The sequence below is a fragment of the Garra rufa genome, chromosome 10 (assembly GCF_049309525.1).
Source record: "Garra rufa chromosome 10, GarRuf1.0, whole genome shotgun sequence".
Classification (NCBI taxonomy): Eukaryota; Metazoa; Chordata; class Actinopteri; order Cypriniformes; family Cyprinidae; genus Garra; species Garra rufa.
Window position 1 is genome coordinate 28,852,162 of NC_133370.1, and position 14,585 is coordinate 28,866,746.

The 14,585-nt window shown below is 36.3% G+C and overlaps 2 protein-coding genes across 2 annotated transcripts; one reads left to right on the forward strand and one right to left on the reverse strand.

The window, feature by feature from the left end:
* The first annotated feature begins 438 nt into the window (after window positions 1–438).
* mplkip (M-phase specific PLK1 interacting protein) lies at window positions 439–2,411 on the forward strand. Its single transcript, XM_073848263.1, has 2 exons — window positions 439–900; window positions 1,134–2,411. Exons 1-2 carry the CDS (start codon window positions 556–558, stop codon window positions 1,329–1,331), a joined length of 543 nt encoding a protein of 180 aa, XP_073704364.1. The 5' UTR covers window positions 439–555; the 3' UTR covers window positions 1,332–2,411.
* Window positions 2,412–2,565: 154 nt separating this feature from the next.
* Window positions 2,566–11,210, reverse strand: ralab (v-ral simian leukemia viral oncogene homolog Ab (ras related)). Its single transcript, XM_073848262.1, has 5 exons — window positions 10,887–11,210; window positions 7,284–7,477; window positions 5,827–6,035; window positions 5,549–5,723; window positions 2,566–5,299 (listed from the first exon to the last, which is right to left on the reverse strand). Exons 2-5 carry the CDS (start codon window positions 7,383–7,385, stop codon window positions 5,177–5,179), a joined length of 609 nt encoding a protein of 202 aa, XP_073704363.1. The 5' UTR covers window positions 7,386–7,477; window positions 10,887–11,210; the 3' UTR covers window positions 2,566–5,176.
* Window positions 11,211–14,585: the final 3,375 nt, after the last annotated feature.

Consider the following 14,585-nt stretch of genomic DNA (forward strand, 5'->3'; position numbering starts at 1 on the left):
GTTTCGGTAGTGACAAATTTGGTGAGAGGACAAATATTCCATAACTTCCTAAAAATACAATATGAGAATTAACTGCACAGTTACTAGAAAATGTGTACCTTGGATATTATAAAATTTGCATACATACAAAATTTGTGGAAAAAGACATTTTTCAACACATTTCCAACTTTGAAGTAATTCTGATATTTGACAGTTTAAACCAAATACCAGCATCTAAAACATAGCACATGCTTTAAAATAAATGTTAAAACTTATTTTTTTATTCACGAATACTTGAGGCAATAAGTGTCTTAACTACACTGACACTTTTTCTTAAATGGTTGGTGATACCCTGACCTAAACGCCTGTATGGGCGCTTAACGCGCCATGAGAATAGGCGGCAGTACCGAGTCTTTCACTGGCGTTGCATTCAAATGATAATCACCGAGAGACGATTCTTGTTCCGGGTCGTGCTGTTTTGTTATGCTAAGTGAAAACACCTTTAAGAGCGTCACGTTATAAATACACTCGTCTTCAGAGGTTTTAGGAAACAGAGTGGGAACATATCAGGACGCGATGCAAAGACCACAGTTTCGCCATCCCCGCCAGGGCTCTGGTCCACGGCCAGCAGGCTTCCGCAGCCCGCCTCCAGCTTTCGACAGGACAGGGAGTATGTTTCCATCGCCTCCGTGGGCATTTTCAACCCCACCGCCGCCGTTTGGACCTAGATTTGGACAGGGTTCACCTAATACCCCACCGAGAGAGTTTGGTGGTAATAGAGGAGGAGGAAACGGCGGCGGTGGGAAATATTTTAACGGTCAGTCTCCGGGTCACACACCGCGCAGATCGAACCCCAGTCCCCGTGGCGCACCGTTCAGACGTTCGCCGTATGAGAGCCCCGGACGACATTCTGGATATCAGGTAGTTCATTCGCGTTTAGGGTCAAATTAAAATACTAATGCGGAATTTGAGTTTTGAAATAGTTTTGTGCTATGTAATTTCGCTTCTTTGCAGTATTCTGCTGCTCTAATCCGAATTAATTTCCTGCGAGTTTACGTGCGTTTGTTTTGTTGTTGTTGGTTAGGGCACTACTATACAATTTCTGATTAACTGGTCGTTTTAACGTCTTTCTGCATGACAATTTTCTCCTTAAGGGTTCACCACGGACATCCACACCGTATGGGTCAGCGCATGGCAGGGAGAGAGGGACAAATGATATGGAAAAATATTACAAACCATCAATGCTCCAAGACCCCTGGGCTGACCTACAGCCCATCTCAGTTACACAAACTCAGTCTAAATGCAACTCCAGACAAACCAATACAAGCAGACAAGGGAGGTACTACAATTAAAACCTTATCTAACTTCAGTGAAAGGGAAAAGTCACTGAACAGTCCTTTCTATTTAGTGCACCAGCAGTGCACTAAATTTTTAAAGTCAAACGGAGCCAGCCGAACACATGGACCTGAGGCAGGATTCACCAGCAATAATTTCCCAGAAACTGACTCCACAACATTTTTTAAAATCACAAGTACTTGCTTGTATAAAGAGACATTCTCTTTTACTTTTATATCTGCACCGCAACGACAGGATCATAAAAACGGGGTGCTTTTGTAACTGGCAGCCTATTCAAAGTAGTTTGCCATCTCTGGCCCACTCCCATGGAGTTTGCAAATCCTTCATTGAATTCAGAGGAATATGTCTTCAAGCTCAAAATGCAGTCTAACAAAAGATGTCCGATCAACACATCCATCTACCTCTCAATATTGACTGTGTGCTGTTAACTAGTACAGGTCAGGTCGAGTATTTGTAGGTTTGGCTCCTTTACTAATTTTCTATGGACTGTTAAATTTTTTTTAACCTTTTGTGACGTTTTTTGGTTTTATCACAGTCTATGCTCATTTCTTTTTTGTATATATACATTTAAAAAAACAACATAGGCTGGCAACAGACATTGTAATTATAAACAGCCCACAAAGAACTATTGTTGAATAGCCAAATCTAATTAAAAGTTGTAATGCAATACAGTCCCTGTCAAAAACCTTTGGAAGTTGAAATCTGTTACTCTTTATTTAGTAAAAAAAAAAAAAAAACACTTTATCATGTAGATAAAGCACCATAACATTAATACACATCTCTGCAAGTTGTAACTCAGTCTTTTTTTGTGTGTAGATATAGATATTACATTTTGCTGTACAATACACCATGTGAATCTTATAGTGGAGGTCTACAAAAATAGATTTTATTAATGTAACAGAAACATGACATTTTACATTTTTAAGTTCAGTATGCTTAAATGTTTGCATTTCATTTTCATTTGACATTCATTTCACCATAATTACTGTTGTAATATTACATCAGCACTGTCAGTTTTCTTTGTATTGGTTGTCGGCTAGTTCTTTCGATACTGATTAAAAGTTGGCCTTACCCTATTTAGAATTCAGGTTTCTGCATGTTCAGCGTTTTTTCCAAGAGACCCAAAATATAGATAAAAAAATTAAGACGTTTTATCTGAGTGTATAAGAAAGACTCAAACAATAGAGGCTTATGTTAAAAGTATTGTATTGTAAACGTTCTTTTTTTTGCGCTCAAAGACAGTCACTCTTTTAAAGTAATGGAGGGGTCTCTTGAGGCATCAGCTGTTGATATGTCAGCATCATTGCCACATGGCACGCTTACAGCACAAACAGACCAATCAAGAGCTTGTTGAGGGATATTAACCCACTAAGACTGACTAAACAGAGGGAATGACATAGTGCACATATAAAGCTTTTGGTAAAGACAGTCACAGAGTTAACATTTAAAAAGAAACCGTGTAGTTAGCTGCAAAAGAAAAAAAAAGTGAAAAACTGTCAACCTCACATTTATTTACACATGGATGTGCTTATTCAAAACCATTCATCAAAGGGTGATGATTCTCGTTTACTCCAGATCTGCAGGTGTCTTAAAAGCAGATTGTGTCCAGCCCTTAGCGTTTCTTAGTTTTAGTATGAATGAGTATGATTTCACAATACACTCTTAACCCTAAAAGAACTAGAATTCAGAAAAATTTCATTTACAATAGAAAATATAATTACACAGGATAAACTCAGCAAGAAATATTCAGTTGCATATAAGTTATAATAAAGTACACAATTCAGTCTGTGTAATAAAACATTCCAACCTGTTTTCACAGTAAAGTCGACTCAAGCTAGATGCATCTCTCATTTCTAAATTGTAAAATCTTTGTGTTATTTGGGACCCCTAGATAGCACAAAACAAACCTCTAAATCTGGTGCCACACACACAGATGAATGAATAAGCCCTTCTGACTACAAATAGTTTATGTATGTGTGTTTAAGGAGGTTGGTTTATATTTGAAACTAGCTTGGTGCGCTATTAGACTTAGGATATTAAAATGAAATCAAGGACAGTGCCAACATTTTTGAAATGCATGCGCTTTTACACTTTTAAAGTGTTTGAGTTTAAAGGTTTTGGTGAAAGAGCCAATTCAGAATAAGCTCTGTTAATTCCTAAGTTTATTTAATATTTGTAATAATTTGTGCATTTGCTTGGGTAATATTTAGCATTGCCTATGTTAGGCAAACAGTTGAAGTCAAAAGTTTTATACCTGCAAAATGTTACTAAAATAAGAGGGGTCATACAAAATGCATGCTATTTTTTATTTAGTACTGACCTGAAGATGTTTTCATAAAGTCCACAAGAGAAAACAATAGTTGAATTTATAAAAATGACCCTGTTCAAAAGTTTTCATACACTTGATTCTTAATACTGTGTTGTTACCTGAATAGTGATCACTTTTAGTGGTTACTTTTTTTGTTCTTTAGGTCCCACAAATTCTTTTTTTAAACATTTCTGTGTATTTGAACCCTTTCCAACAATGACTGTATGATTTTGAGATCCATCTTTTCACACTGAGGACAACTAAGGAAATGCAACTATTGGTTCAAACGCTAACTGACGTGCCAGAATAATAATAATAATAATAAAAAAAACTATGTATTAAGAGCTGGGGGTGAAAACTTTTGAACAGAAAGAAGATTTTTCTTATTTCGCCTAAATATCATATATTGTTCATTTAGTACTGCCCTTCAGAAGCTACAGAAGATACTTGTTTCACATGTAATTTCCCAGAAGACAAATGATCTTCAAATTCAAAAGGTTTTCACCCACGGCTCTTAATACATCCTGTGTATCTTCCTCATCAATGAATGTTTGAACCTTCAGTAATAGTTGCATGAGTCCCTTAGTGTGAAAAGATGGATCTCAAAACCATACAATCATTGTTTGAAGGGGTTCAAATGCACAAAAATGTAGAAAAACCAAAGAATTTTTGGGACCTGAAGGATTTTTCTGAGGAACAGCAGGCAGTTCAACTGTTCAGGACAAACAAGGGACTCATGAACAACTATCACTTAAAAAAAGAAACAGCTGTGGATCATTCAAGTAACAACACAGTATTACGAATCAAGTGTATGTAACCTTTGAACAGGGTCATTTTTATAAATTCAACTATTATTTTCTCTTGTGGACTATATGTAAATGTCTTTTTTGTGAAATATCGTATTCAGGTCAGTACTAAATAAAAAAGTAACATGCATTTTGTATGATCCCTCTTATTTTGGTCAAATAATTAACATTTTGCAAGATGTGTGTAAACTTTATGTGTAGACCTCAACTGTATGTAACTGTAAGTTTTTAGAAAATTACCTAAAAGCATTTATGCAGCTTAACACCAGACATTAAGGCTTTACCTTAAGAAGTAAAACAGAACAGGAGGTCTAAATCCTCAAAACACACCTTGAGCTAACAAACAGTTCGGAGTAGTAGTATTTTTCCTACAGTGTTAGTGTTTAGCACTCAGTGTACTCACATTCAACTAAAAGCAACTAAAGTGAACAATCTAGTTACAAGGTAAGAACGATTATAGTAGTCAGTTATGGTGTGCTTGAGCTGAGAAATGTTCTTATCTGATATGTCAGACCTTTGACACTGTGATTTTAATGCATATCTGATGCCCTTTTATATGCACTGAGAAACAACGATGAGAAGAAACAGACACAGGCTGTAGCCTAGATGTGTTTTTAGGAGATGATCTCCAGCATTTTTGCCTGGAGTGATGAAACCTGATGGATTTTTTTTTGGAAGCAGTGGAAGGGTAGAGAAGAGATGTTAGCGTCATAGTGCGACCCAGTCGTTATAAAATGCAACATCTTTCTCGAATTCTCTTTGCCAAACTTTTCCTCTTCTTTTTTCCATTTTTCTCTTTGCCATCTTCCATTTTTCTGGCTCTGACTTCACGCATGAGATCAAAAAACACCTGAAGAGATTATGAAGGTTTTATGAATGTACATTAGTTTTAATACTGACTGATTTATTGTGCTTAGTGAAGGGATAGTTCACCCCAAAATTAAAATTTGTCATTTACTCACCCTCAAGGCATTCAAACCTGAACATTCATTAAAAAAAATTCTGTGTTTGAAACAACGTGTGGGTGAATAAATTATGCCAATATTCATGTTTGGGTGAACTATTTCTAAAGTATCAAAGTAGTTTTTGTAAGGCCTACCTTATCTACGTTGGCACGGGTTTTGGCAGAAGTCTCGACGTAGCTGACTGCCCACTGATCTGCTCTGGCCTTGGCCTCCTCCATGCCGACTTGCCGTCGGTCCTCCAAGTCGGACTTATTTCCCACCAGCAGGAAAGGTACGTTCTCCTCCTCCTTCACCCGAAGGATCTGTTCTCTAAAGTTTAGAGGAATCTCTGCATGAACTTGATAATTAGACAAATTTTTGACATGTACTCTGCAATACCAGTGTTGTGCTAATCACTAAGTCATCTCTCTACCTGAAATCAGCAGTAGCAGCAAAGGATTCAGATTCTGTGATGGAGAACACACAGAGAAATCCCTCTCCACTTCGGAAGTAGTTGTCCCGAATGGCAGCGTAGTCCTCCTGCCCTGCTGTGTCGAGGATGTCGATCTGGACCTCTTCTCCATCCAGAACCACCTTTTTTCTGTAGCTGTCTGCTTTGGTGGGCTCATAGTCTTCCACAAACTTAAAAGAGATCAGCATAGTTATACAGTTGAAGTCAAAAGTTTACATACACCTAGCAGAATCTGCAAAATGGTAATTGTTTTACCAAAATAAGAGGGATCATACAAAATGTGTGTTATTTTTTTTTATAAGTACTGACCTGAACAAGATATTTCACATAAAAGCAGTTTACAAATAGTCCACAAGGGAAAATAATAGTTGAATTTATAAAATGTTACCCTGTTCAAAAGTTTACATATTGTACACTTGATTCTTAATAGTGTGTGTTACCGGAAAGATCCACCGCTGTGTTTTTGTGTTTAGTGATAGTTGTTCATGAGTTTGTCCTGAACAGTTAAACTGCCTGTTGTTCTTCAGAAAAATCCCAAATTTTGGGGTTTTTTCCCCAGCATTTTTGTGTATTTGAACCTTTTCCAACAATACCTGTATGATTTTGAGATCCATATTTTCACACTGAGAACAACTAAGGGACTCATTTGCAACTATTACAGAAGGTTCAAAAGTTTCCATTATCCTTTAAATTGCGCAAATTAAAATTGCAAATTGAAAATACATCTAATGGAAACACGTCAATTGTGCAAAAACTACCATATATTGCAAAAATGTTTTGACGTTTGCATGAGGTGGTTTTTCAGGCAATTCGAAAAAGGAATATTGCAAAACAGCAATGGAAATGTTTTTTTTTCCCGCATTTACAGGTCACATTCGATTAAATATAGCCATGTAAATCCGTTGCCATGACATATCACAAGAGTAAAAAAAATGTTTTCGTCACATAACATCGGTTAATGGAAATGCGTCATTTCGTAAATCTGTAATGAAAACGCGCCTATTGGTGCTTCAAAAGGATAAACAATGCATGAAATGCGTGAAAACTTTTGAACAGAATGAAGATGTGTATATTTTGCCTAAATATGCCTTTTTGCATTTAGTACTGCCCTTCAGAAGCTACAGAAGATACATGTTTCCCAGAAGACAAAAGTTAAATTTACTCTGATCTTCAAATTCAAAAAGTTTTCACCCTTAGCTCTTAACGCATTGTGTTTCCTTCTGAAACATCAGTAAGTGTTTGAACCTTCTTTAACCTTACAGTACTAAATAAAAAATAACATGCATTTTGTATGATCCCTCTTATTTTGGTCAAATAAACATTTTGCAGATTCTCTATGTAAACATTTGACTTCAACTGTACTTTATGGTTAACCTCAATTTGCACATGATGTGAAATTGCTAAATATTAAGTCTTACCTCATCATACATGAATTGCAGTGTTAGTGCTGACTTGCCCACGCCACCGCTGCCCACCATTATCACTTTGTGAAGGGCCAAAGCGTTCCTGTTAGCAGCCATGGCTTCAAGCAACGATAGATGGGTGGCAGTGCAGTGATGAAGAAGTGAAAATCAGAGGTAGATGGGTATTAAGAGAACCCTAGAAGGAAGAACTTTGAGAAGAACAGATCAGATGTTAAAGGAATAGTTGACCCAAAATACAAACTTTGTCATTAATTAGTCCCCCTCATGCTGTTCCAAATCTGCCACATTCAAGGCCCAGAAAGGTAAAATTATGGTTCATAAAATTACGGTTAAACCACTAATGTCACATGGAGTATTTTATCTAGGTCCTTACTACCTTTCCGGGTCTTCAACGTGACAGTTGTCTTGCTGTCTATGCAGAGTCAGAAAGCTCTCAGATTTCATTAAAACTATCGTAATTTGTGTCCCAAAGATGAACAAAGGTCTTACAAGTTTGGAACCACATGAGGGTGAGTAACTAATGACAGAATTTACATTTTTGGGTTAAATCTTGTGCAGTTGATTTAATTGTATAAGACTTGTGTATGACTATTTTAGTCATACAGGACCAATTACCAACATTCATTGCTAATAATATACCTGCACCCTTTGAAGTGAGTCAAACATATATGGGGTGCTACTTATGAATAATCAGCTTTGCCTTGTTCCCATCATTCACCATGCTTATAATGATGATAACACAGGCCTACTTTCTTTTCGGTCCCCTGAGAAAGTGCTAAAACAATGAAGCTTCTCATGAAAGCTAGCATAGCATTTGTTGGTTCCCTTCCTAACTGACACTGACATCATTGCTCAGTGGAGTGAAGCAAATAACATGTGAACTCATCAATTCTTTTAAAGTACTGCCCAAAATGTCAGTTCCGTCATCATTTGCTCTCCCTCATGTCGTTCCAAACTGTATGGCTTTCTTTTCTGTGGAACATGAAAGAAGATATTTTGAAGAATGGTGAGAGCCAAATGGTTTTAGTGACCATTGGCTTCCATTGTGTAGACAAACTGTTATGTTACACAGAAAAATAAAGTCACACATGTTTGGAATCACATAAACTGTGAGTAAATGATGATAGAATTTACATTTTTCAAGGTAAACTATCCCTTTCAAACTTCCTATCAAATGTAATCCATATGGAATCAATGGCTTCCATATAGCCAAATAAATCGAAACATTTTAAAACACAAGATGGCCTGGTTGTGAGACAATAGGTCATAGGTGTAATGTGATGATATGTAATGAATATAAAAAAAACTCTTTGAAAAACCTGAAATCATGGGCGGAGTCGCTACACAATGATATAGGATTACTGCTGTTGACTCAAGTGCAGACTGCTAACAACAGCAGTTGTTGTACCTTTACTCGGTTTACACAGCTCATCTGTGGTGTATATGGAGGGTGTGACTACGCTATGCAAGATCGTTGACTGCTTCCACATAATTGACGCCACATTAACAAGCTTGTTGGTGCAAAGAGTGAGAAAAAAACTGAATGGAAAATTTAAATGAGCACTTGATTAATGGGGCATCACATTTCTATAAAGGTGCCTCAATAGGCTATTGTTTGTGCCCCTGGTTCATTTTAACAACAGAGGAGAATGTTACAGGGTTGCATTGTGGCATAAAGTCATAGTTAAAGGGATAGTTCACCCAAAAAATAAAAGTCTGTTATGAATTACTCACCCTCATGTTGTTCCAAACCTGTAAGATCTTTGTTATCATAAGAACACAAATTAAGATATTATTGATGAAATCCAAGAGCTTTCTGACCCTGCATAGACAACAACGCAACTACCATGTTAAAGGACCAGGAAGTTAGTAAGGACATTGTTAAAATAGTCCATGTTACATCAGTGGTTCAACCATAATGTTAAGAAACTATGAGAATGCTTTTTGTCTGCAAAGAAAACAAATCAGCGATTTTCTTCGACAATTTCTTCAGTCAGTTTTTAACCGTGTTCACGACATGTTCTGATGTAAAGCACACGAACTCTTGTGAACAGATGAAAAAGTGCCAGGGAAGAGAAGAAAGGATTGAATAAAGTTGTTATTTTTGTTTTCTTTGTGCACAAAAAGTATTCTCGTAGCTTCATAAAATTAAGGTTAGACTACTAATGTCACATGAATTATTTTATTGATGTCCTTACTACCTTTTTAGGCCTAAAATTTGTCAGTTACATTGCTGTCTATGCAGGGTCAGAAAGCTATCGGGTTTCATCAAAAATATCTTAATTTGTCTTCCGAAAATGAACAAAGGCCTTACAGGTTTGGAACAGCATTTAGGTGAGTAATTAATGACAGAATATATTTTTTGGTGGTGAATTATCCCTTTAATTTTTCTGAACCACATACTACAGTTTTGAACTGGTTTGTTGGGAAATATTTTAATACAGTGATGAAAGGGCCTTTTGTTAATTCATACAGATGGCAAGGTCAGCAAAAACAAGTGAGAGCACCTTATCAAAAAATATTGTGTGCTTCAAAATTGACATTGTCTGTTATTATAGCGGTACATTTACTCATTAGCCTTAACACAGGTTCCAACAGCCTTCATGTGACCCTGGACCACAAAACCAGTCATAAGCGTCAATTTTTTTTACATTTAGATTTATATATCATCTAAAAGCTGAATATATAAGCATATTTGACCGAATCTGGAATCAGAGGGTGCAAAAAAAAAAAAAAAAAAATTCTAAATATGGAGAAAATTGCCTTTAAAGTTGTCTTGATACATTTACAGTAGGAAATTTCCACAGTGTATTAATGGAACATGATCTTTATTTAATATCCTAATGATTTTTGGCATTGATCATTTTGATCAATTTTGACCAAACAATGTATTTTTGACTATTGCTACAAATATAACCATGGTTTTGAGGTCACATAGGAGTATCAGCATTTTTTAAAATCTGTGAGATTCACTATAATGATAATATCTTTTACGAACAGGGTGCGGACTGCGGAGGACAAATTTCTATGACAAATAAATAAATAAACAAACAAACTTAGGGTCGTGATCCACTCCACAACAATTGAACAACGGCTACAACACATGCGCGTGATATTTGACACCTGTTCCATTTGTACAGTCGTTTACAGCAAAACAAGACTGGTGTGAACTGTTTTAATTCACTCAGTAGCCACTAGAGAGTGAATTATTCTAACACCGGGGTCCTATCATCCAAAACGGTTTCCGGACAAGACTGATTCAGAAAGTGCTCACTGATACAGCTAATGACTGCTGCTGAGCTAGCAGGCTAACTTAGTTGTGTCGAAATGACACGCACGAAGGGCTGCTGTAACTCACAGAGCACTTGGAAGTAAAATCATGAGTGATTTTCCTGTTATATTTAAATACTGACAGCGCGCTAACTCCACTTCCGTGTTTAAGGGAGGATTTGGATTTAGCACTCCACCGCTAATAGGGAAAACGCACTGCTTGAAAACTACTAAGTAGTGGTATATCAAACCATCTATTAAATTAAACGAATTATGTGTTATTACAGTAAAAGTTATTTTGAAAGTGTGTACAAATCATATACTTACCAAATGAACGGGCACTTGCGTGTTCGACGTCTTGTTAGCTTTGCTGCTACGAGCAGATTTGTTTTGCTTCAGTGCATGACTCAGAAGGGAGCAGCACTGCTGACAGCTAGCTCGGCTGGCTGGGCTTGGTCTTCACACGGACTACCAGTTTACTTGTGAAATAAAAGAAAGAAATGTTCGTATATGCTAAGAGCTGAACGTGTTAAGTTATGCCACATAACTCAATGAGTTACGTCTCCCTCATATATTCCCTTCTCTCTAACTGACAGTTTTAGTGGTGTTTTAAAACTTTCTGTAATTCCAGTGTCGATGATATGTCTCGGGTGTACAGTAGACACTCAAACTAGCAGGTTATGTTTTGAGACGTCATCACCACAAGAAAATTGTCCACCTAGAGGTCTCCTGGATAACTGTACAGCACTGCCAAGAAGCCCAGTAGAAAATCCATGTGCTTTTAATGGGCATGTGTAGCTTTCAGTGAAATATAGGAATTGCCAACGTTATAGTAGTTCAAAAATCTAACCACTAAACCTGCTATGTGATTATGAAGTTGACAAATTACATACAGATCTCTTACTGAATGCCTTAGTGATTGTGAGCTGGACTGTGATATCATCACAACTTTGTAGTTCTTTTCAAATGGAATCATAACTAATTGAATTAAGAATGAGAAGTAAGCACTCATCTATAATAGAAAGTCATTATATAGATCAGTGGAAGGAAGTTATTTAATTTATTCAGATACCTTTAACATTTCTCACTTTATCACTGTTTACTTGCTATACAGGTATGTGCCCAAAAATTAGAATATCGAGGAAAAGTCCATTTATTTCAATAATTTGTTTCAAAAAGTGAAACTTGTATGTTATATTAGTACACTACACACAAAGTGAAATATTTCAAGCCTTTATTTGTTTCAATTTTGATGATTATGGATTAAAGACAAAAAAAAAAAAAAAAATCCAGTATTTCACAAAATTAGAATATTTCATGTGACCAATAAAAAAAGGATCTTAAACACATGTTGGCCTTCTGAAAAGTGTGTTAATGTACTGTATTATGTCCTCAGTACTTTGTTGGGCCTCCTTTTGCACTAATTACAGCATCAAGGCGGCGTGGCATGGAGGCGATCAGCCTTTGACCAAGTTCCTTTGATACTGGCCTTCAGCTTGTCTGCTTTTCGGGGTCTCTGTTCCCTCATCTTCCTTTTGACAAAACCCCATAGATTTTCAATGGGGTTTAAGTCAGGTGAGTTTGCCGCCCAATCAAGTAGTTATTCCATGGCTATTAAACCAGGTACAGTGCCTTGCGAAATCATTCATACCCCTTCATTTTTTTCACATTTTGTTATGTTGCTGCCTTATGTTAAACTACTTTAAATTACTTTTCCCCCCACATCAATCTACCCTCCCTACTCCATAATGGCAAAGAAAAAAATAGGTTTTTAACATTTGTGCAAATTTATTAAAAATAAAAAAACTGAAAAGATCCCATTGCATAAGTATTCATACCCTTTTCTGGGACACTCGAAATTTAGCTCAGGAGCATTCATATTGTATCTAGATGTTACTACACTTCGAGTGGAGTTAAACTGTGGCAAATCCATTTGAATGAGTATGATTTAGAAAGGCACACACCTCTTAAAGGTCTAACAGCTGAAAATGCATATCAGAGCAAAAACCCAGTCCTGAGGTCAAGATAACGGCCTGTAGAGCTGTGACAGACTTGCGTTAAGGCAATGATCTAGGGAAGAGTTCAGAAAAAATCTGCTGCATTGAAGGTTCACAGAAGCATGTAGCCTCCATTATCCATAATGGAAGACGATTGGAACAACTAGGACTCTAGAAAATGTCCGCCAGCCGCCATCCAAGCTGACAGAGCTTGAGAGGTGAAAGGGTGAGGCAAAGAATAGCAGATAATTGCCAAATGCAGATGTGCAAAGCTTGTCACATCATACTCAAAAAGACTTGTAAAAGGCTGTAAAGGTGCCTCAACTATGTAATGAGTTATGAATACTTATGCAATGTCCTTATTTCAGTGTTTTATTTTTAATAGATTTGTAAAATTTGCAAATCTGGTTTTTGCTTTGTCATTATTTTGGTGTTTGAACTGTAAATTGATGAGGGGAAAAACTAATTTAAAGCAGTTTAACATGCTGCAACAAAACAAAACGTGGGAAAAATGAAGGGGTATGAATACTTTTGCAAGGCACTGTACTGGTAGTTTTGGCTTTGTGGGCAGGTGCCAAATCCTGCTGGAAAATAAAAGCTCCAAAAAGCTTGTCGGCAGCAGGAAGCATGAAGTGCTCTAAAATGTCCTGGTAGACAGCTTCATTGTCTTTTATCAAGTCCACAGTCAATGGACCCACACCAGCAGATGACATGGCTCCCCAAACCATCACTGACTGTGGAAACTTCACACTGGACTTCAAGCAGCTTGTCTTTTGTGCCTCTCTGGTCTTCCTACAGACTCTGGGACCTTGATTTCCAAATGAAATGCAAAATTTGCTTTCATCTGAAAACAGGACTTGGGACCACTGGGCAACAGACCAGTACCTTTTCTCCTTAGCCCAGCACAGACGCTTCTGACGTTGTTTTTGGTTCAGAAGTGGCTTGACGCATAATCAAGCTTTTTGGAGATGATGATTTTATTTTCCAGCAGGATTTGGCACCTGCCCACAAAGCCAAAACTACCAGTACCTGGTTTAATAGCCATGGAATAACTGTCTTTAATCCATAATCATTCAAATTGAAACAAATAAAGGCTTGAAATATTTCACTTTGTGTGTAGTGAACTAATATAACATACAAGTTTCACTTTTTGAAACTAATTATTGAAATAAATGGACTTTCCCTTGATATTAAATTTTTTGGGCACAAACCTGTAGTTTAGATAATGGTAATAAAAGATTAAAAGAATTCAGAGTTATAAACTGTGTTAAAACAAATTCATCTTAATAATCACAAATAATTTACAGTCAAACTAAATTTATTCAGACACTTTCAATATTTCTCACATAATCAGTTTATTCGCTATAGTTTAGAAAATTGTAATAAAATATGACAAGTGTCAGAACAAATTCATCTTAATAATGTCAGATAACTTTGATAGAAAAGTATGTAACAAAACATGATCAGGTTAAAGTGTCAAATCAAAATTTTGGTCCCAAATTTTTATCAATTTTACAGGTAGTCCATGAGTATGACGAATTTTTGTCAGAGTTTACTTTATTTTGCTATCCTGACTTACATAAATGAACTATAGTGTCCTGCACCCATAGAAAAAAATTTTCAATTATATCTGGTGTCTGAATAATTTTTGGTTTGACTGTATACCTGAGGCATCTGCAAATAAATTCTGCTAGAGCTGACTTTCCTGAGGCACTTTTTACAATTATATATAATCAGCTGTCTCATGGATCTATAAAGTCAGTTCTTTTCAAATTGACACGTCCTTGCAAAATAACTACCATAGTTTATATTAACAATAAACAGTGTTGGGAAGGTTAATGTAATAGATTACAGGTTACAAGTTACCTTATTTAAAATGTAATAAGAAGTGTAACTATTTCAATTAATTTAAATTACTAATATAATGTAACTGATTACATTTGATTACTTTTTGAGTACTTTTCTAAATGTGTAATGAACTGTTATTCATTTTCAGACATTTAAAGCAGGCACTTTCAAAATCTTCATC